The 24,785-nt window shown below is 37.0% G+C and overlaps 1 protein-coding gene across 3 annotated transcripts in view; it reads right to left on the reverse strand.

Moving 5' to 3' along the window:
• ITPR2 (inositol 1,4,5-trisphosphate receptor type 2) overlaps nt 1-24,785 on the reverse strand; it is a 485,309-nt gene that overhangs the window by 324,402 nt on the left and 136,122 nt on the right. For all 3 annotated transcript variants that reach the window (XM_007967992.3, XM_073020570.1, XM_007967993.3), the window contains exons 11-15: nt 18,610-18,758; nt 14,646-14,745; nt 13,952-14,112; nt 5,406-5,547; nt 3,182-3,343 (exon numbers count right to left, since the gene is read on the reverse strand). In XM_007967992.3, coding sequence (XP_007966183.2) covers nt 3,182-3,343; nt 5,406-5,547; nt 13,952-14,112; nt 14,646-14,745; nt 18,610-18,758 — 714 coding nt within the window. The remainder of the gene's footprint in view (nt 1-3,181; nt 3,344-5,405; nt 5,548-13,951; nt 14,113-14,645; nt 14,746-18,609; nt 18,759-24,785) is intronic.

Below are 24,785 nucleotides of genomic sequence, written 5' to 3' on the forward strand. Positions count from 1 at the left end.
TGGGATTCTCCCTGGAAATGTGTCTTTGTTTCTATGATGAGAGAATTTATTGATTAGAAAGTGATTTTGCCTTAGGTAAAATTTACTGGAATGTACCTATTCCTTGAAAATGATATTGATTGCACAAATCTAATTACATGCTAAGCAGCATTTTTGTGGCCTTTCAGAATGATGGTTTTGTGTATTGGGTAGCCAGTTAAGTAAAGTAAATGTCTTCTGTTAGTATATCATTTTAAGGATACATATTGATTTATACACTTTCATGCCTGCTGTAGTCATACCCTGGTATAAGGCAAACATCCAAAGATGTTAATAAATAACTAAATGAAATTAGAGGTGGCATCAAATTTTATAAATAGTAATAAATAGAGATTCAATATTAAATACATGGGTTAGTGTTAAGTCACAAATGAACTTCCTATTAGGACTATAACATATAGGTGAAGATAAAAAAACAAAGTAATTATAGCTATAATACTATATAACCTATACTACATAATAATACAGAACATTTTAAAGTCATGTTCTAAAAACATCAGAAAGTTGTTTTATGCTTTCTACAAAGCATTCTTAATTCAATAGAAATGAGAAAACATTTCTCAGTTATCACTGAGATTCAATTAGAACACGCAATAGAAAGAGAAGAAAAATAAAATATAACCCTTAACAAAGGCTAGGGATTCTTCATCCCTTTATCATCTATGCTCTATCTCTATGCTCCAAAGAAACCCAGAAAGCAGGTCCTTGAAGTGCATAAACATGTACCTGAAAGGAGTAATATGACTAGGTAGGGGTATGTGTGTCGGGGGGGAGGTGTGCACACACGTGTGTGTGTGTAGGGGGGGTGTGTACGTACACACTGATCCTTGGCCAAGACTGAGAGGGGAGTGAGAAAGAACCATGTGTGCCAGATCTTGAGAGACAGAACTGACACCAGTTAAGACATGCCGCCCAGGGAACCTACTAGTGACTAGCGAAATAACCAAATCCAAAGTGATCTGGCTCCCCGCCATCCTGAAGCCCGGGGCTGCAGAAAAGGGAAGAGGCCCTAAGCACCCTTCCAAAGGCTAACAGCCATCAAGCAGGGTGCACATCATGGGACCTGATGGGCCTGAGGGCCCTGGGTAACCTCTACAGACCTGTTGGGTTTTTTTTTTCCTGTTAATGTCAATCTCTGTAATACAGCATTGCTCGTATGGGTGAAGTGGTGACCTGTCTCACAAGAGTATTTCTCCAAACCCAAGAAGAAAACTGAGAGCCAGTAGAAAACATTGAGCAGCCTCTCATTCTCCTTCCCCACTCCAGATATCCACTAAGAACTCAGGGTCTGATACTAGGAGCATGCCCCATCACTGCCTCTGAGTGCTTGAAGGAAGGCCATTTAATGTTCTGGTACTTAATTCTTCTTCCAAAAAAATATGAACAACGCTATCTACTTCATCTTGCCATCTTAAAGGAACCCAATGAAGTTGGGAAAAATAATTCTAGTGACAGCATTTGGACCAGCAAGAAGGGTGTTTATAACTAGGATTATATTAGACAATATTTAAGGATTTGTTTATATCGTCCCCTTGCTCTTACTCCTATTCCTTGCCATATGATTTATCTTCTAGCTAATGTTTTTACATACTCTTTTCAGACCTTTCTTACTCTTCAAACACAATTATGAAGCCAAAATATTTTAACACAGTCTTCTTAAAACAAATCTTTTTCTCTTCCCCCAAAATGTTCAAACTACCAAGGTGCAACAGTGCGATGATTCAGAGCCTGGGTTTGCATACTGGCTCCATTCTTAAACTATCACCTCGGACAAGTTACTTAACCTTTCTGTGCCTCTGTCCTTCATCTTAATTCAGTGTTACTGAATTAATTCATGACAAGTATGTAGAACTGAGCCTGGTACAAAGTAAGTACACAATAAATACTACTAACTCTTCCCAAATAACCTCCACCTTCTAGGATTGACATCCTAGGCCCTAGTGGCTTAGCCCGCCCTGCCCTTCCAGCCCTCTCCCACACCATCCTTCTTCATGGACCAAACTTGTCAATGAAACTTACAGTGATGCACTCTGTCCTCAAATGGATTAAGAGAAACACTAATTTATCAAACAATGATGAGTTTTACACAATTTTATGTTAGACATTTACATTATTGAACATATTGCAAAAGATTAAGCTTGTGATTACTTTGTTTTGTATGAGGCAGGGTCTGTTACTCAGGCTGGAGTGTACTAGTGTGATCGTAACTCACTACAGCCTCAAACTCCGAGGCTGAAGCTATCCTCCAGCCTTAGCCTCTTTAGTAGCTGGGACTACAGGCACACACCACCATACCCAGTTATTTTTCATTTTTGTAGAGATGGGGACCTCCCTATATCGCCTAGGCTGGTCTAGAACTCCTGGCCTCGAGTAATCCCCCAACCGTGGCCTCCTCAAGTGTTGGGATTACAGGCTTGAGCCACAACACCTGGCTTGTATTTTTAAGATAAAAATGAGACTTAAGAGAAATTTCACTTGCAACTGGTAACTGTTAGCTGTACCCCTAGATCCACCTGGGTTCCCTGACCTCAGCAGTTGCAAATATCTTAGGGCAAACATGCCCTTTCTAGCATCTATCATTCTCACTTCATAGATCTCTCTTCACAAATACCTCTTCCCGTACAATTTATGAAAATGATTCTCTTCCTACCCAAAGGCTTCCTTCTCCAAGAATTCTTCCTTGGTTCCCAGAGCCACCACTGGGCTCTCTCTCTCTTGTGAATTCCCATAACTCTGTTTTTCTCTGTGTCTTTTCTTTGTCTCCCATCATATCTTTTCCATTAAATTATAACCTCTTTGGTCCATACACAGGGATGCTGTACCTCACATGTTCCTCAAGCCAAAAATGTTCCATTCCTCCTTACATAATAGATCCAGGATGTCCTGGCCACCAGGAGCCAATAACAAGCACATATTAGTACTCAGGACATCCTCCCCCAGTGATTCTAATTTCATATGGAAGAATAAAGCCATGGTCAATATAATTCAAAAATATTTACAAATCATTTTTATGTATTGTCCAACATAAAATTTCTAAGTGAAATTTCCCATTCATATTTTCTATGCTGTAGAATTATAACCAAAGAACCTTGTCCATACTTTTTAAATATGGAACAGTTTAAAATGGGGGTTACTCTCCGACCTGATTTTTCCGGTAATCCTGCTGAGAGTGTCTCAGGACACGGTAACAGAGCCGCAGCATGTACTTGTAGGGTGCATATCTTTGATCCCCCAGATCTTCAAGTCGCAGCATTGAGCCTTCTCCCGCTTTCTCTTTAAAGGGTGCTTTAAGAATTCCAAATACCTATCAGGAATAAAAACAGCCACCTATTCTGATGAATAAAATGTTTTGCAACCTTTTTTTTTAAACAAATAAGAACATTGATTCAAAAAACACTTACATAAATTTGAGTATTGTTAGTGTAAAGGGGAAAAACAAAGAGGATTTACTTTACAGGACCAACATATCAAGGATCAGAAAAGCACTGCTAAAAGGGTCCCCTACATTGAGTGACAAAAGCATTCTTTAAATAAAATGCTTAATTTTGTTTAGAACTCATATTTTATAAAATAAGAAATATGAAGATGTTTAATTTCACCAAGTTACATGAACATATTCAGATGAACTAAAATGTAGCTTGATTTCTAGGGGCTCTATAGTTTCTTCTATTGTTTTCTAGAACTTTTCAAAATCAAAATAATATAAAGAAAACATTTACTTTTCATTAAAACTGACATCAGAAAATGACTTCCAAACATTGCTTGTAAACTACTTTATAAAAGAGTTAATTTATTGTTGTTTGTACACAAAGATGTGACCAAATCGATGAACGTATCAGCATTCAAATGTGACAAATTAGGAGCCACATGGGCAGCTGGTGGCACCCAGGAAGCCAGATTCTTGTAAGAGGGTTAGCAGTTAGGAAGCATTTAAAAAGCACTGAGGAATATAACTCTTTTCGGCAGCAAGACAGCAGGAGGGATCACCTGGAGATGAGCTGCTAGAATGAGGAAATTGTCTATGAAAGAGCAGAGTCAAGGGCATGAGCATTAATACATGAAAGCAAAATAGAAAGGAATTATTCTTTGGAATTCATGAAATATGATATGAAGTAAAGTTTCTTTAATAATTTTGTATTCACTGAGCCTTTAATTTTATATTTATCATACAAAAATAAAATATTTGACATATGTTGGTTCAGATATTATTAATAAATCATCCAAGGTCCTAAAATTATTTGAAATCAAATGTTTTTATAGAATAATTACTCGAAAAAAGTCCTATTAGATTTGCAACCTTTATTTTATTGGAGAAAAAAGTTGATTTTGTATTTTCAGACAATCAGCTACATATAATAACTAATATTATGTCTACTATTTGCCTTTCCCAAATCAATAAGACTATGTGTATCAAGAGCATGATTTTTATGTTTTAAATATCTTCCTTGAGTCTGTACTTCATTAATGAACTCATTAATTTAAATAGCAATTAATAGAATAAAAATAATACATAAATATAGGTATGTCCATATGTGCATAGCATTAGGAAGTGAATCAATTTGATGTGTTACAAACAATTTCAAGAAGATGTAATATATGACCAGTTCTGTACTTTCAGGGAAAAAAAAATAGAATATTGTACAGAGCACTTGTAAGCTGATGAACAGACTGCCCTACTTTCCTAGGGAAGAGAAGGAAAGATGTAGGAAGCAGATGGAGATCATACTTTCCAAGTTCACCTGGAAATTCTACCTAGGAATTTTTCCAGCATATTTTCTGGAGATAGTCTGACTATACAGGGTTTTTGGAGGTCCATGGTAGGCTGTCTCTACAATGGTCTCTGATATTCCTGCCTCCTGATATTCACAGCCTCATAGAATCCTCTCTCCTTAACTATGGGTTAGATTTATTAACTCATTTCTAACTAATAGAACACAGTAGAACTGATGTTACTTCTAAGATTAGGTTATACAAAGATGGTAGCTTCCACTTGAGCGTCCCCTCTAGTTTTCTCTTGGATCCCTTAGTTCTAAGGAAAGCAAGCTGCCTTGTCTTGAGGCACTCCTGAGACACGCCCATGTGAGAGGACTGGAAGGCGAGTCCTCTCTCAGTTGAATCTTGAGATGCCTGTAGCCCCAGCAAACACCTTGACTGTAGCCTGGTGAGAGACCCTGAGCGAGATCGGCCCATGTAAGCCACGCCTAGATCTCTAGTCCACGGAAACTGTGAGATAGGAAATATCATATTTTCAGCCACTAAGTTTTGGGATCATTTGCTTCATAGTAATTGATAACTAATACAAGTACTTTCCTGATACTGCAATTCAGAAAATAAAATATACAAATTTAGTACATGAAAAAATTCACCTGCGCCAGTATGTTTTGTTCCCTCATCAATTTTTGACGCTCTCGGTTTGGCTTAGTGATAACCACATCCAGAACTTCTTGTCCATTATTAGGCACATCAGCAACAAAGAAGATGAGGTCTTCCAATAATTTGGTTACAAACCTATTATAAAATGAAAAGGAAATTTTACTTTACAGTGTGCTTAATTTTGGAAAATGTATAGATATATGATAGGTAGGTAGGTATAGATAGATAGATAGAGAGAGAGATAGATAGATAGATAGATAGATAGATAGATAGATAGATAGATAGGCAGATAGATTTTTTTACTTTTTCTTCAGGAGTGGAACTCAAATCCATGGAAATTTCTTTTTATTAAGTAATAAGAACTGACCCACTTGAAAACAAGGTATTTTATAACAAAAAAGGTATTTAATTGACAAAATAGTCTCTAAGACAGTTACTGTTTACCTAAACCTTTACAAAGAAAATTCCTTCTCCAGCATCTCCAACCTCTGCTTGTGCCTCCAGTTCTCAAGTGTTTGCAGACTATTATCAAATAAAGCCATGTGAGTCGCAACTACACACGAGTAGGTAGGATGACACCACCAGATGACTTTCCACAACTGACTAGCAAAGCAGCATATCTCTGCTTAAGGGAAAACAGCTATACTAAATTCCTAAATTTCAATTCTTTTTCTTTATTTTTTTACTGTTAACTCAAACTACATTTCCTAGTCCTCCCCACATTTCAACTTACCCAATGTACAGAATAGGAAAAACTTAAATGACCTGTGAATAGAGACAGAGTAAGCAATCTGACACTCAAAATACTGGAAGTATTAAATGACCTATCAATTTCACGAAATTCTAAAACCATACACCAATGTTCACTTTTAAATCTATATTTTGGTTATTATTACAACTATTACTTGAACTTCAGTGGCATTTAGTACAGGAAGTGTCTTGAAAGCCCTTCCTCTCTTCACTTTTTTCCTCCTCCTTCCTCCGCCTGCTCTTTGTCATTTTCCATTTGTGTTAGTCAATTGAGGGAGGGGGCAGGGGGGTTCAAGCTATTGCAAAAATGGGTAAGCAGAGGAGGAATCTGTATTGGAAGGGTCAAGGCATTTTTTAAATTATATTAGTGGTAAAGTACAACTTAATTATTCAATAAACACATAATTTTTTTGGAATAAGACAAAAGCTGACCAATAAATAGTTAAATTAGCTTTATCCATATAGTGTTAGCATCTTTATTTGCTGTTGTTAGCATGTGAATACAATGATGCTAATCATGAACACATTCATAAGAAAACTACATTTTAAGAGCTTCGACAATTCCAGGAAAGTATAGAATGTATTCAGTTGGAAAACATCTCTTTTCTTCTCTTTCAATACTTTTGATTGGAAAACATCTTGATCTTATCTCCCGATTTAAGTCTTGAAAGAGAATGCGCTTCGTGAAGCCAAGTGGACACACCTAGAATCAATAATTTAGTCACCCAGAGAAATTTCAGTATACTTCCAGGGATCATAAACTTCCCTCCAAAATTCCTGGGATTCTATGTTTTCTTGGTACGCCTATTTTAAATTTTAACCCAGTCTGTTTCTTTTGGAAAATTGTGTCTGACATAATTCACAGACATAGTTACGTTGAATCTCTGAAGGCAGCCACAGAAACGTAAAACGCGTTTCATGTGCATCCAAATGTGGTGTGAATTTCTTTTGAAATTGTGATTTAATGTCCTCCAAATCATTCTGTTGCTCTTAAAACAAAACAAAACAAATTTGGAGCTGAGGTTACTTCAGCACAATGAAAAGAAGTTGAACTTCAGTTTCTATATGCCCAATGCAAGTCCAGTTTGGGCATAAATATTTGTATTTTCTTTTTAAAATTATTAAGATTCCTTTTCTCTTACTGTTTCAATAACTGTAATCAAATATTTAGATATCTAAGAAAGTAAAGTTTTGTGAGCAACTACAGATCGCTCTGTTTCAAAGTCATTCAAATGCCCTGAAAATTGGAGATGGTTAATGGAATGATCATGACGAATATTAACAGTCTAGATTGCAAATCATGATACGTCAACCCTACATATAAAGCCCACCTCTTCATGACAAGGCCATGGAAGCCAGGAAGAGCAACCTTCTCTTTTGACCTCTGAAACTGTTGAAACCTTTTTTTTTTTACCTTGCGCCTCAAGCATCCCTTTTGTGGCAAAACAAAGAGCTGGTTTGTTTTCAATTTAGCTCAAACTCTGATTCTATACTGGGCAGTGGTGAGCTCCTACTAACTCACGCAATCTTACTAGTTTGCTTTTTAAGCTTTATGGAAAATGAACAAAATAAGAAAAACAGTGAGGAACAGGGATGATGTTCAACTCTTGCAAGGTAAGAGGGACCAAAAACACATGGTAGGGAAATAAACTAAACATATGAAGCAGAGATGAACATATGGCTTCTCTAACCTCTTAAAGAAAACTTAAAATTCAGTGGCCCTTATTCAAGCTTTGGCTGTGCAGTGATAGGAGGAAACAATGGATTCACATGGATAGGGCTAGACCCAGCCACCAGCTATCTCCATGATTAAAGTATCATATTACCAGAGAACATGGACTCTCAGCTCCCGATATCAGATCTGGCTCTGGTCTAGTTGAGGGAAGCCAGGTAGAAGCCAGCATAAAACTGACAGAGAAGACAAGTGAATGTAGACAAAGGAAAAACAAAAATCTCCCACCTAAGAAAACCACACATAGTAAAAGTCCAAAGCACATAAGGAAAGCTGACATTGAGGAAGATAGCCACTATACTAAAGCATCGGGAGGCTACTCCACCACCGACAACATCCGAGTAACAAAACAGTTTCAAAATAAGTTTTAAATGAGTGTGTATCAAAATAAGTTTTAAATGAGTGTGTATTCAGTCTTCAAAGAGATAAAGAAAGCAATATATTAAAAAGACAACATATTTTAAAAGGGCCAATATAAATGAAAAATAGGTGGATATACAAACAAAAAAAATTCTGAGAGATAAAAATTATATGCTGAGCACAGAGACTCATGCCTGTAATCCTGGCATTTTGGGAGGTCAAGGCAGGAGGATTGCTTGAGCCCAAGTTCAAAATCAGCCAGGGCAACAGAGTGAAAGCCTGTTTGCACAAAACAATTAAAAAATTAGTAGGGTGAGGTGGCATGCTCCTGTTGTCCCAGCTACTCAGGCAGTATCAAAAATCGATCCAGATAATAGCACAGAGAAATATTAAAAGGCAAATAATAAAAGGGAAGTTAAGAGAGAAAAAAGATGAATTAAGATGATCCAACATATATCTCATAAAAGTTCCAAAAGACAGAAAGAAAAAGACAAAGAAGTAATATTTGCAGGAAAATGGCTGAAAATTTCCAAGAATTGAAGGAAGAAATAAGTATTCAGATTAAAAGTATACCTTCAGTGTCAACTGAGAAAAAACAAAAATAAAACTCCTTTGTAAACACATCATGGTGAAATCTTAAGACATCAAAAGCAAAGAAAAATAATATATAAAATTACCAAGACATGAAAAATTATCAATAAAGAATAACAAGTCTATTGACAGCAGATTTCTTAACAGCAACAAGATATGCTAGAAAGTAATTAAATTATAGCTTTAAAATACTGATAGAAAGTAATAATCAATCTGACATCTCATATATAAAGTATCACTTAAGAGTAAAGCAAAGGCACGGTGGCTCACACCTGTAATCCCAGTTACTCGGGAGACTGAGGCAGGAGAATCGCTTGAACCCAGAAGGCAGAGGTTGCAGTGAGCCAAGATCGTGCCACTGCACTCCAGCCTGGGAGACAGAGCAAGACCCCATCTCAAAAAAATTAAAAAAAAATGTGCTAAGAGAGTAAATTCTGGCTGGGTGCGGAATTTAATCCCAGCATTTTGGCAGGCCAAGGCAGGCAGATTACCTGAGGTCAGGAGTTCAAGACCATCCTGGTTAACATGGTGAAACCCCGTATCTACTAAAAATACAAAATTAGCCGGGTGTGGCGGTGGGTGTCTATGATCCCAGCTACTCAGGAGGCTGAGGCAGAAGAATCGCTGAACCTGGGAGGCGGAGGTTGCGGTGAGCCAAGATCACACCACTGTACTCCACCCTGGGCGATAGAGTGAGACTCTGTCTTAAAAAATAATAATAAAAAAAAGTAAAGGCAAAATAAAGATATTTTCATATATGTAAAAACTAAAAAGATTATAACCCATAGGCCTCTCCACTGAATGGACTAAAGAATAAATTTCAGCAAGACGAAAAGAGAACGAATAAGTGAGATACAAATAATAAATACAGGAAGAAAATGTAAAGAAAGGGGCAGAAGAAGAGGTAAAATTATTTTAAAAATATAATTAATCACTAAAAAAAATTTAGAAACTAAATTTCTCTCCCCAAAAACTACTGAAATAAGATTAAGAAATAAAATAAATGTTTTAAGTTTTAAAAAAAAGATGTTTCATTGTCTTTAAAAGAAAGGAACACAATTTAGCAGTAGAAACAAAAGGTGGTGCATCATGATTTATGTTGATACATTTATTCTTTTGTGTTTATCAAATTAAAATAAAATTTTACAAATGAAGAGAATAAACACAGAACTATGGTTCTAGACAACTACTACAAGAAAGATGGGAGGGAGAAAGTCAGGGCAAAACCAAAGCATGCTGCAACACTTTTCTTTTATGGGAGGGAGAAAAAAATTAGTAACTTCAAGTTTATCAAGAAGAACATACAGTCAAAATGTATGATAAAAATTCAAGCGTAATTGCTAATGAATGAAAATATGATCGAAAGCTTCTAAATCAGTAAACAGTAAAATGGTGGGAGGGGAATACAAACTATTAATCTAGCAGAAAGCAAGAAAGAAGTAAAGGAAATGAAAACAAGCTACACTAAAGAAAGAAAAACAAAACTAAAAATGTATTCAAATAAATTTGTCAAATACAAAGTCATTAAACTTGCAAATGAAAACAGACTATCAGTCAGGCACGGTGGTTCACGCCTGTAATCCCAGCACTTTGAGAGGCCAAGAAAGGCAGATTGCTGAAGCTCAGGAGTTTGAGATTAGCCTGGGCAACATGGTGAACCCTGTCTCTAGAAAAATCCAAAAAATTAGCTGGGTGTGGTGGCATGTGCCTGTGTTCCCAGCTACTTGGGAGTCTGAGGCGAGAGGATCACCTGAACCCAGGAGGTCGAGGCTGCAGTAAGCCATGATTGCACCACTGCACTCCAGCCTTGGCAACAGAGCAAGACCCTGCCTCAAAAAAATAAATAAAATAGACTATCAGATTAGACTGTTACAATCAACCTTCTGCTGCTCAATAAAACAAAATGACCAGGAAACCTGAAATAAAAAGATATGGAAAAACAGACATCAGGCAAATGTTAAACTAAAGATTGCTGGTGTCAGGATAGTCATACCTGGCAAATAAAATTTAAGAGAAAATGACGTTGCTCTGAGAAGCAACATCAGAACGACATCTGATCTGGTGATCACACGGTGGATGACCCCTGTTCTAGATCCTGAGCTCCTATCATGGGGAATGAGAACCATCCCTCAAGAGGGTAAGTTTCACAGAGACATGGGATAGTCTGTGGCCTTCACCACCACATTAGCACCACATATACCCATGCTGCATGACCAAGTGCCTGGCACGTACCAGGAGTTTAGTTATACTGAATTAATCCCATCTCTGAACTCTCACTGCTTGAGAGAAACCCCAGTATTTTGTGCACCCTCAGAGGTAAACACAGTGCAGAAATGCTGGTCAAGGACTGCCTGTGTCACTTCCTCAAGTTCTGGATGGCAGTTAACACCCCTCCATCTTCTCTCCTCTCTCTCTGGCGACATGTTCCCAGTCCTCTCTATTTTGTGGGTGTGGTCATGTAGAATAAGATTAGAAAATTCCACTGAAAATATTTAAGGTTGAGGATCTTGAAGCATAACACAGGAGCTGTACTTCCAGAGCTCATGTTCATTCCTGGGATAAGTAAAGAGGGAAGACAGAGAGAGAGAGAGAGAGAGAGAGAGAGAGAGAGAGAGAGAGAGAGAGAGAAATTCCAACAACACAGGCTTTTTGACACAGATAATAATCGCTTCATTTTCCATAGGGGGAAAAAAGTCAGAGTTGTCAGTTATTTTCAGAAATAATTTTATATTCAATTCCAAAACTGAGAAAATAATACAAATGCATTCAACTCTGCCAACAAGCTCTACCTTACTGACAGGCAGCTTTGAATGAATTTTGATAGGCGGTGGCTTTTCTGAAATTACTAAATTAAGATCAATAATTGTACCTTCATATTTCTTAGGCAAAGCCTTCTCTTTGCTATTAATACGATGTTTTTCACTCCAAAACAGTAGGGAAAGAAAGAAGCATAGGAAATAAAAATGCATGCTCTCTAGTTAGTCCTAGTCCACCACCTTCCTTAGAATCATCTTGAGAGGTTAAGATCATCTTCAGCCATGACTGAAGAAGAGTGACTTGCACAGGATTCCAGCCAGTGATGATGGAGAGCCCATAATCTGAATTTTTATCTGTCCTTTTCTTCAAGGAATACCTTAATGCTTAGCAAGGGAGACTTTTTAAGTGAAGCCAAGAAAATTGCTGTGCATATATAAGAGTGTTAGAAACAAGAAAATAGATGTACGAAAGGAAAAGTTAGATCAATAACAGACAAATAAAAATTCCTATCTGCACATTAGAATCCGTTTCCTGCCATAATGTAGCTCTGATATTTAATTGTCTATAGCCCAAAAAAGTGGCCACTTGTTTCTGCTTCCGGTCTTTATTCATTTCCCCTAACAGGGTTGGAGGTGTGACTGAATATACAATAGTTGTTTTGAAATGTAAGTTTGGCAGGGGAAAAAACAGAGGTAAGAACAGAGAGGAAGTTGAGAAACAGCTATTCCATCTGTTTGCATATTTAGGATTTTTTTCTCATTGACAGGGATGGAGGGAAGCAAACTTGGATTTTTTGTTCTTCTATATTGTAAGATGTATATCTAAAAAGTTCTAAAACATATAGCTAAGGACTACTGATAAGTGAATCCCATGAAGTCACCACCAAGAGAAGGAAATGGAACCCTGCAGGCGCCTTTCAAACCTTCAGGGAGCATAACTCCTCCCTCCCCTCTAAGAAGAAACACCATCCTGATTTTTGTCACAATGACTTCCTTGCATTTCTTTATGGTTCTTCTAATTGCTTAAAGGCCCCCAAAGAAATGGAGTGGAGTTTGTTTTTGCTTGTTTTTGAATGTTACACGTAGCATTACAGTGAATGTATTTGTTGTGTCTAGTTTTCACCGAATCCGTTTGTTAAATTTAGCCACGCCATTGCACATAGATGTAGTTCATTTATTTTCATCGCAAAACTGTATTCCATTGTATGAAAATAACACAGTTTTCATCCTCTATTCAACTGGTGTTGGACATTTGGATGGTTTTCCATTTGGGGTTATTTCAAACAAAGCTGAACATTCTTGAACATGTGTCCTGGTACACATGTGGAGGAGAGTCTTTTGGACAGATGTTCAAGAATGCTCAGCCTAGGAGTGGAATTGGTGAATCATGGGGTGTTTGCTTCTTTAATTTTGCTAGTTACTGCCAAACTATTTTCCAAGGTGCATATATCAATTATTATCTCACCAGCTGTGTATGAGAGTTCCAACGTCTGAATGCCTGGGAAATTGGCAAATAGCTTTTTCTTGTTTAAATTAACAGGCATGTAGCAGATCATGAAGAGAGGAAATACAGAGGATGCTTGTGCTTGGGCACACTGGAAAGCATATGGACTTTAAACCATACATGACTGAATCTCCCCTTAGTATTAACTATGCAGCCTTACCTTGTTTGCTTACCCTCCTCAATTTTCCTTTATGTAAAATGAGAATACCTATTTCAAGGCTATTTGAAGGATCAGATAAAATATATTTACAGTGCCCAACCTAGTAACTGACACAAAGCAGGCATGCAATAATCGCTAGCTGTCAATATCATTCTCTTTCTTACTTATTTCCAAAACCAGAGCTTAAGAATCAAGGATCCAGTTTCTCTGAACAAGCTATAAGGGCAGAGAGCTACATCCTGCAGACAATTTTTCTGGTTTTACATATCTGTCTGTTTTCTGGTACCAGAGCTGAGAAATTCATCTTGAATAAATAACATCAGAGAAACACAAAACTTTCTTTAGGTCCTTTAGAACTCTAAATCCAAATATCAAATCATGCACAGCAAAAGGTATTGCAAATCTCCCACAAAGGATTTAAAAAAGAATGACCAGCAAATAACTTAAAACAACTGTTTTCAAGCAAAGCTAAAATGGGACAAGTAAATATTCCACCAGATTTAAATTTGACAAATTTCATTCACTCACTATGATCAAGCGGAGTAAGTTCCCACCTCATTCAGAAGCAGATGTGCTATTGAGAATGTTATAAATATTCCCTTAGAGTCATTCATTCACATCAGGCTTACTATAACAATTGACAACTGACTCTTGATTATTTAAGACCCATTTAAAAAGATACTCACCTCCTTTCATTCTGAGTTATTGTGCCATTTTCTAGCTTTTTAACTGTGGTCGCTAGTACTTTATTGGCATCATTGGCAAAGTCTAAGTCTCGAACTTCAGACAGTGGGACAGACACGATGGCGAACGCTTCTTTATCTTCTTTGGTTTGGCAGGTTCCAATCTGAAATGTGTTTTTCCATTAAGATTAGTTTTATAAACAACTATACAATATTCTGAGGACTAACACATCTAGTACTGTTTAAGAAATATAAGACAAGAATAGATCATCCAAACACAGTAACTCTCACATGCTTCGTCCACTCGAAAGGCTGTAGGAGCACAGAGATTTCCTGCGCCCACTTCCTGCCTTGTTCCAAAGCCCCACTGGAAACCTCTCCCTTTCACACTTGCCCTCTGCTCCAGTTTTGACAGTAGAGAAAAGGCACTCCTGGATTCTACTTCTCCATCCACAGGCTGCTACTGTTCTTTTTGATGTCTCCGTAGCATTCTCCTGAATCACAGCTTTGCTGCCTCCAACCCATTTAGATCAGCTACCTAAGCAACTGGCAGACATGCATGCTTGATGTAATTAATTGCAATGATATCTAATATTGGTGAAGATGGAGTACAAGGAACATGTCACATAGCATTCCTATCCTAATCCTATTCGCATGGCATTTGGCTAAAAATTAAACCATATTCAGTGACATTTACCTTTAACATAACAGGCCTCTCTTCATCTGTGTCTATGGGGATACTAGTACTGGTTACCCATGTGTTGGTGCATAAATGCCTTAACCGAACATATGAGTTCCTAAAAGCAAAACAATATAAAAAAACAAGTTATAAAAAATTAGCACATTTACATATTGACATCTTTAACAGCTTCATATATGATATGAACATAAATATATATTAACTAGTAATTGACTCAAGATCCCTCTGCTTTAAGGGGAAATTCTGAATTATAGACTATTTCAAAGCATGCAGCATTATTACCTAAGCCAGTAGTTCTCAAAGTGTGGTCCCTAGACCAGTGGCATCAGCATCGCCTGGGAGCTTGTTATTAATACAAATTCTGAAACTTCATCCCCATTGACTGAATCGGAAACTTTGGGGGTATAGCCCAACAATGAGTAGCTTAATAGGTTCTCCAGGCAGTTCTGATGCATGCTAAACTAAGAACATTGATCAAATAACAAATAACTCAGCTAACACTGTTGGCAGACAGTAGTGTAGTTTGTGTAGTTTAATTATCTGTATGTAAAAGTATTAATGTACAATAAATCCTCATTATTTGTGGCTTCTGTACTAGTGAATTCTCCTGCTCACTAAAATTTATTTGTAACCCCCCAATCAGTATTCAAGGAGCTTTTGTGGTCATTTCAGGACACACATAGAGTGACAAAAATTTAAGTGGCCCAGTAGGCACATTTCCAAGCTGAAGTAGAACAAGGTGATGCTCTGCGTCTTGTCTCAGTTCTCATGCTATAAACAAGTGTCCTTTTTGTGCTCTATTTAGTGCCATGTTTTTCACACTTCTGTGCTTTTTTTTTTTGGTGATTTTGATGTTTAAGATGGCCCCCACATGAGGTGTAGAAGTTCCTAAAGTTACGCACGTCTAGTGTTCCCAAGCACAAGAAAGCTGTGATATGCCTTACAAAGAAAATACTTGTGCTATATGAGCTTCGTTCATGCATGAGTTACAGTGCTACTGACCACAAATTCAATGTTAATGAATCAGCAACATATATTGAATAAGGTGTATTTAAACAGAAGCACACATAGAACAAGGCTATGTATTGGTCAACAAAAATGTTGTGACCAGAAGCTCACAGGAATCTAACTCTGTATTTCCCCTAGGAACAATGGTTCAGTATTTGCTAATTCCATGTAACATATACTTTAAAAATTGACTAGATACAAACTGTGACAGAGTGCCTAAGAAAGGACACCTAGAACTTCATCCTACTCAAGTATTACCATTTTTAGTAAATCTTTTATAATCTTTTGTTATTTCTTTAACAAATATGTGTATAGTGCCTATAAAAAGAAAAGCACAATAAGTACTCTGCCTTCAAGTTGCTTACAGATCAGTATAAAGATAAGGCATAAATATGTCTTACAACATAAGGTAAAAAGCATTAGGGCCAAGAAAAGAAAACCAAATAAAATGCCAAGGGCCTCAGGCAAAGAGATTCATTCAACAACCTGGTTCTGCTCCTTTACAAAAGTAGATAAAATACAAACTGAGCTTCACAAATCTAAAATAGCAGTCTTCCAATCTTTGTTCAAATATCTAGAAATTCTGAAATGCCTCTGTTTTATCACTTAGCATCTTCCACGTTGAATTACACAAGAGATGTAATTTGTACTCAGTTGTCATCAGGTCCCCAAGTGATTTAGTACAGTGATTTAGTTTAAGCAGCACTGGACTATAAAGTTTGAGAAACACTGGACTCCACAGTAGAATCACTTAGGTAATAAATGCTTTAAAAAGAGTAAAGCCTGCACCCCACCTGTGAGACTCTGATTTCATTGGTCTCAGTGTGGCCAGGGCATGGCAAGGTGTCAACATTACCCAGGTGAGTCTAATTTACAGTCAACTTGAGATCCACTGTTCTAACTCAGTCTCTAGTTCCTGATCTGTAAGGGTTACTGCCAGTATTCAATAAGATAATATTTATTAAGAACCTGACACAGGACTTAGTACATAAAAAGTGCTCAAGAGTTATATTATAATAGTAGTTATTATTAAGCATTAATTAATGTTGGCTTTAATACAATTAATGACAGATGAATTGATGTTAATACAAAATTCTGCACTATACTGAATAGGGCTTCCACAGTTCTGAAAAGTAATAGATTAATGATTCCATATAAAGGGAGGCTTGGTGGCCATCATCGTGGTTCTATACACTTTCTAGTAAGACCCTTTTATCATTTCCTTAAGCAAACTCTCTTGGTTAGAGTTCAAGAAGGGCTCCCTTTTTGCTGACTTAAATCTAAAATAAGTCAAGTCATAGTAAGGATTGATTAAGGTCCCAGTCCTGGAAGGAGAAAGCCAGAGACCTGGGTCAGGTAAAACCAGAGAGGATCTCTTTACAGGCTTATATTGATGGAACAAAAAAGAGTGAGAGATGGACTCATAAAAGGTATGAAATTCGGCAACATTTCTCATGAATGAGAATAGCCACAAAACACCCTGGGAAGCTCTACTAGCAATGTTTCTCAATAGTGTTATTATAGTAACTTTTTACCCTCCCTGGAGGAAACCTACACAACGTCTGCCTTTTTGCATAGGTGCCTTCGGCTTCACCACTGCCATCTGCCAAGGCCAAGCACAATACCACTCCATCAAGGCCGATTTAGAGCCATCCCACTAACCCTAATAATATGGGCAAGACTCCTCGATGCATCTAGAGACTGCATCACAGCCTTATGGTGGAAAGATGGACAGTTATAGACAGAAAAGCTTAACTAAAATAAAAAGCTTAACTAAAAAATTTAGCCTGGGCATGGTGGCTCATGCCTATAATTTCAGCACTTTGAGAAGCTGAGGTGGGTGGATCCCTCAAGCCCAGGAGTTCAAGACCAGCCTAGGCAATATGGCAAAGACTCATCTCTACAAAAATATACAAAAGTTAGCAGGGCATGGTTGTGCATGCCTATAGTCCCAGCTACTCAGGAGGCTGAGGTGGGAGGATCATCTGAGTACCAGAGGTAGAGGATGCAGTGAGCCATAATTATGCCTCTGCACTACACCCTGGGCCACAGAGTGAGATCCTGTCTCAAAAAAGATAAATGAAAGGTAAAATAAAATGGTCAAATTCAAGCAAAAGAATGTAAGATATTGTCTTACCTTAAGTTCTGGCAATCTTATTTCCAATCCCACACCCCCTCGCTCACTTTTATCTAATTACTCTGGCCTTCTCACTGGTCCTTAAAAACACCCAGTAAATTTCAACATTTTGCATTTCGTGTTCCTGCTGCTTGAAATATTCCTCTCAGGAAGAGAGGACTTGATTCCTCAATTCAATCAGATCATTCTTCAAATGTACTAACTCAGAGAGGCCACAGTTGAACTCTCCTACCTAACAGAACTCTCCACACCCTCCATTTTTTCTTCAAAGCACTTTTATTACCTGATCTTTTATTAATATTTTATGTCTATTGTTTTGTTTACTGCCTGTCTCCCCTATTTGAATGTGAGAGTATAACCAGTTTGTTCACTGTTGTCCTCCCAATGCCAAGGGCAATGCCTGGAATGTAATGGATGTTCAATAGATATTTGTTGACTGAATGACTACATAAATGAACAAATGGATGAATGAAATGGGAAATCTGACATAATAAAAATAAATGATAAATATATAAATAGAAATGTTTTTATATTATTTTTCATTTTAGTAACCAAAGGCCAGATAAGTAATAAGAATAAAGGATTCTTATAAATTTTTCAGAATTTCTTTGTTCCTGCACATTTTAATTATTTATAAGAATAAAACAAATTATGTTAACCTCCTCACAGAAGAGGCACAATGTTTTACACATTTTTTCTTCACTTATGTTTGCTCCCATGATATCATAAAAATATATTATTATTATTATTTTCATTCCTTACCTACTGGTATAATTACTCAAAGAAACATCTTTTAACCATAATTTTTCTTTTTACCTTGGAACCAGGCAGTCAGCTCTCTGAAGAGTTGTGGCATCGAGTTCAAAAAGGGATGCAATGTCATTGCCATGTGGGACTGAAACCAAAGTATACATGATCTTCTCCCCTGCCTGGCGTTTTTTCTTTGAAGTTGGATGGTCATCTCTCTGTTGAGGAAGTACAAGGTTATTTACTTTTATCCAGTTTCTTGCTAAACTCTCCAATTAATCAGATGACAGGGTTTAAATGTCCATGTTATTTCTTCCTTGGATTGGAGAAGTGTCTATTTCACATCACCCAGAAACACTAGCTCTAGACCGACAGCCATTGAGGTAATTACTGTCAATAGGGATGAGTCCCACACTCCTGGGGTGGGGTGGCTTGATCTGCCCACATCATTAAGGCACTAATGGTACCAACAGTTATGGACCCTTCCCTCATTCTCTTACACCTATTTACAAAGTAGCAATTTTGACCATTCCACAGTTAAACACAGAGAAGAGCCTGTGTGTTGAATCATCTAGATTTCTTAAGTTAAAGTAAGCATGTGTGCAGGAGTTCATACCTAACTCCCCAGCCATAATAATACTTGGAGAAGAGCAGAATCAACAGCAACAGTCCCATTCACCACCTGCTTGCGGCCCTAGATTTAAGAACATACTATGATTCCATAAGAAACAAAATAAAAGGAGATCTCCACAAACAGATACCTTCATAATGATGTGAAACTTGGTCAAAGGTTCCAGCCCACCCTACCATTTTAAGCAGACGCCAACACGAGATTAATGAGTTTGTGCTTTTACTTGAACTTCCGCAAGTCCCAGTACCCCATGGAAGAACTGGTTGCACAAGAAACCAAAACAGGGGATGCAATATAAGCGTGGTAGTTAGTAGATAAAAATAGCGACTTACACATATTTATTAAAACAGGTGAAATTTGAAAATGAGAGTGGAAGAGAGAAAGACAGACACACTGTCACTGCACCATCACAGGACGGTGAATGAAACTGAGGGAAGGAAGGGATGCTCAAAAGGCAAATGCAAGCAGCATACTATATCCATGGGCAAGTGTTTCTTTAATGGCTGCTGCAACAAGATATTACTCCTGATCATCCCAGAACATTCACTTGGAGTCCCTACCCCCTCCCAAAGAGTGGCAATATCATTTTACTTGGATCAAAACAGCCTTGCAGTTTTGTTTCTGGCCTCTTCTGTAAATGGTGCATAAATTGGTAGCACCGTTGAAATGGGAATGGGCAGAGGGAACTGCCAGGTTTCCTAAACAGGAGGAGGATTGTTATCTGCTAAAACCCTCACAGCCTTGCAGCACCAGGTAGCTCTTGTCATCTTTGACTTCTGTGTCTTCCACAGAGATCAAAATTCATAGTTAAATGAAAGCAGGGATTCAGCAAACTCTCCACAAAGGGTGACCCTCATAACAGTAGTTCCTTATTTGTAAATATAAACGCTGTTTATTGACTAGAAAAGGGCATACTTGGCATACTATACATCGTAAGGGAGTATGGGCATGTGGGAACGAAGAAAATGCAGAAACAGTTAGCAAATAATACTTCTGAATTTTTTTTAAGACAATGTCTTACTCTGTTGCCCAGGCTGGAGTGCAGTGGCACAATCAAGGCTCACAATAGTCTCACTCTCCAGGGCTCAGGAGATCCTCCCACCTCAGCCTCCTGGGTAGCTGGGGCTACAGACGTGTGCCATCACACTGGCTAATTTTTATAATTATTGTACTAACTGGACCTCACTATGTTACTGAGGCTGGTCTCGAACTCTTGAGTTCAAGCGATCCTCCCTGCTCGGTCTCCCAAAGGTTGGGATTACAGGAGTGGGCCACTGCACCGGGCTGATATTTCTGAATTTATACAGAGCTTCTCACATACCAAAGCCATTCCTTTGGTTGTTCTCATTAATCCCACAAGAAAAAATTTAAGAGAGAGAAAAGTAAGCATTATAATTTCCATTGAGCAAAGAGATGAGTGCAGTTACCTAAAAAGAGATGAAAGATGAGGGAAGGGGAAAAAGAAAGGGGAGGAAGAAGGAGGAGAGGAAGAAAGAGAAGGGAAAAGAGGGAAAGAAGGAAGGAGAGGGGGTAGGGAGAAAGGATGGAGAACCGGAAGGGAGCAGTGGATGGTGGTAATGAACACTCAGCCCCAAATTCAACTGACCAGGGCCTGAATCCAAGCCAACCCAAGCCAGAGGCCAGGCCTGAGGCCCTTAAATACTGTAAGAGTCACTCCTCTAAGAGTAAATAAGAACACACAGCTAAGACCCTCCCCCTCCCCCAAGATTTCTGAAAAAGTTACCTTGGGTCATGGGACCCACTTTCATGGTGATTTGCATGAAGGATGAAGAAGTCTAAGAATTGGAGACAAAATTTATGAGGGGGGAACCCACCCTCTCGTCCCTCAAGAAGAAAGTCTAAATGCCTTTAAATAACCCAGTAATGAGAGTAGTCTGTCCAGACAAATGAGTTCGAAGAGATGGCTGGCGCAATGGCCTTAATAGCTTAGGATCATGGACTCTCTTCCCAAATAATCTCTAGTAGTAGTTAGCAGTTAACCTCTAGTGGTAGTTGGCAGTTACTCAAGTAAAATTCTATTGAAATTTATTCCCTGGGTTTTAATTAGTCTCTTTGAAACTTTAGACAGCGCTTTCACAGTTTTATCCTGCATTGCAATTCCCACAATGGGTTGTGAGTAAGATCCTTAAAAAAAAAAAAAAAAACAAAGTGGGGGAGAGTGAGCTAGTTTGAATGGAAAGGTAGCAAGAGGGGAATAAGAAGAAAAGGGAAGTGAGAGTGATACACTAGAAGAAAAGCAGGAGTGTGCAAGAAAAATGGCCTCTGGTCCAGTGTCACTGAATATTCTTTTTATTGGCAGGGAAAAAAATGATGTCTAAAAATATGTATAGCTTACTAAGGAGTGAGAGCTATGAGTTAATATTATTAACCTATTTTTTAGATGAGAACACTGAGGCTTTAGGGGCCAAGTTTGCATAATTCTCATGTGGTAGAGCTGAATAGCAAATCCAGCTCTAGCTGACTCCACAGTCCTAAACTGTTAACTATTATGCTACAGAGAGACCTTGATCATCAAGAAGGCTCCCAGAAAACCATCAACTAACAACCTGGAGAAGATAAACATAATGGACTCTCCATGTTTTCCTGTTTTGCTCTACTTCTGTGACTGCCTGTTGCTGGGTTTATTTTTTTAAAACAAAAGAAACCAAGATGCCAAGAAAAGCCCAGGACCAGATGGCTTCACAGCTGAATTCCACCAAACATTCAAAGAACACCAATCCTTCTTAAACTCTTCCAAAAAAAAAAAAAAAAAAAAAATAGAAGTAGAAAAGATACTATCAAACTCATTTTATGAGGCCATCATTACCCTAATACCAAAGCCAGACAAAGATACCACAAGAAAAAATCTATAGGCCAATATCTATTAATATAGATGCAAAAATTCTCATCAAAATACCAGCAAACCAAATTCAACAACAGGTCAAAAAGTGTATACACCATGACTAAGTGGGATTTATCCCTAGGATGCAAGGTTGGTTTAAACATATGCAAAACTACCAATGTGATATACCACATTAACAGAATAAAACATAAAAAGCACACGATCATCTCAATCAATGCAGAGAAAGCACTTGACAAAGTTCAACATCCTTTCATGATTAAAAAAAAAAAACTCTCAACAAAATAGGTGTAGAAGGAAATTTCCTCAACATGATAAAGGTCATTTATGAAAAGCCCATAGCTGATATCATAGTCAATGGGGAAAACCTGAATGCTTTTCTTCCAAGACTTAGTACAAGGCAAAACTGCCCACTCTCACCATTTCTATTTAACACAGTACTGGAATTATTAGCAAGAGCACATAGACAAGAAAAAGAAATAAAGATTGGGAAAGAAGAGGTAAAATTATCCCTGTTTCAAGTGACAGGATCTTATATGTAGAAATCTTAAATACTCCACTAAAAACTGTTAGAACTAATCAATGAATTTAGTAAAGTTGCAGGATACAAAATCCACATACAAAAATCAGTCACATTTCTTTTCACCAATAAGAATCTATCTGAAAAGATATCAATTCCATTTATATTAGCATCAAAAACAATTCCATTTATAATAGCGTCAAAGAGAATAAAATATTTAGGAATAAATTTAACCAAAGAAGTGAAAGATCTGTACTCTGAAAACTATAAAACACAGAGGAAAGAAACTGAAGAAGATACAAATCAATGGAAAGATATCTCATGTTCATAGATTGAAAGAATCAATATTAGTAAAATGTCCATACTACCTAAAGCAATATACAGATTCAGTGCAATCCCTATGAAAATTCCAATGGCATTTTCAATTGGAAATGGAAATAACAACCCTAAAAGTTGTATGGAACCGCCAAAGACCCAGAGTCTTCAAAACAATCTTAAAAAAGAAATGCAAAGTTGGAGCCATCACACTTCCTGATTTCAAATTATATTATAAAACAACATTAATCAAAACAGTATGGTATTGGCATAAAAACAGATACATAGACCAATGGAATAGAATAGAAAGCCCAAAAATAAACCCAAGCATATGCAGTCAACAAATTTTTGACAAGGCCATCAAGATGACACAATGGGAAAGTATAGTCTCTTCAATAAATTGTGATGGGAAAACGAGATATCTACATGCAAAAAAAAATGAAACTGGACCCTTATCATACACCATACATAAAAATCAACTCAAAAGATCTGAGCATAAGATCTGAAACCAAAAAACTCCTAGAAGAAAACACAGAAGCAAAGCTTCTTCATATTGATGTTGACAAGGATTTTTTGGCTATCTCACCAAAAGCACAGGCAACAAAAGCAAAAATAAACAAAGTGGGACTACATCAGACTAAAAAGCTCTACACAGCAAAGGAAACAATCATAAAATGAAAAAGCAGCCAAGGAATTAAAAAAATATATTTGCAAACTAAGCCAGATAAAAATTTAATATACTAAATATATAAGGAATTCACAAAACTCAGCCAAGAAACAAGTAACTCAATTAAAAAATGGACAAAGGACCTGAATAGACATTTCTCAAAAGAAGACATTCAAATAGCTAACAGGTATAAGAAAAGGTGCCCAACAGCACTAATCATCAAGGAAATGCAAATCAAAACCACAATGAGATGTCACCTCACGCCTGTTAGAACTGCTATTTTCAAAAAGACAAGAGATAACAAGTGCTGAGGAAGGTGTGAAGAAAAGGAAACCCTTGTGCATTCCATTGTTGGTGGGACCACAGATTGGCATGGCCATTGTGGAAAACAATATGGAAGTTCCTAAAGAAATTAAAAATAATACTACTATAAGCCCTAGTACTACCTCTTCTGGGCATATTCCCAAAGGAAATGAAATACCACCTCATAAAGAAACATACACTCTCACACTCATTGCAGTATTATTCACAATAGCCAAGACATGGAAACAACCTAAGTATCCATCAACAGATGAACAGATAAAGAAATTTGCACTATATATAATATATGTTTATATACAAAATATGATTCATCCTTGTAAAAGGAGATCCTGCCATTTGTGACAACATGGATGAAACTAGAGAACATTATGCTAAGTTAAAAAAAAAATACACAGAAAGGAAAAAAAGCACATGCTCTCACTTATATGTGGAATCTAAACAACAACAACAAAACAGAAAAAAGAAAAACACAATACATAGAAATAAAGAGAACAGAATAGAACGATGATTACCAGGAGCAGGAAAATGGGGAAATAGAGGTCACAGTGTACAAAGTCACATATCTGTAGGATGAATAAGGCTAGAGATCTAATGCAGGGCACGTGGAGTATAGTTAATAATTGTGTTTAATTATTATTATTATTTATTTATTATTAATTTATTTATTATTAATTATTTATTAATAATAATTAATAATTTATTATTTATTAATGATAATTAATAATTTACTAATATTATTATTTATTATTATGTTTATTAATTATTATTATTAATGAAATTTGCTAAGAGAGCCAATTTTAGGTATTTTTATCACAAAAATAAAAGGTAACTATGTGACATGATGGATATGTTAATTTGACTACAGTAACATTTTACTATACATATGTGTATCAAAACATCATGTTATATACCTTAACTATATACAATTTTA

This window comes from Chlorocebus sabaeus, chromosome 11, assembly GCF_047675955.1.
Source record: "Chlorocebus sabaeus isolate Y175 chromosome 11, mChlSab1.0.hap1, whole genome shotgun sequence".
Taxonomy (NCBI): Eukaryota; Metazoa; Chordata; class Mammalia; order Primates; family Cercopithecidae; genus Chlorocebus; species Chlorocebus sabaeus.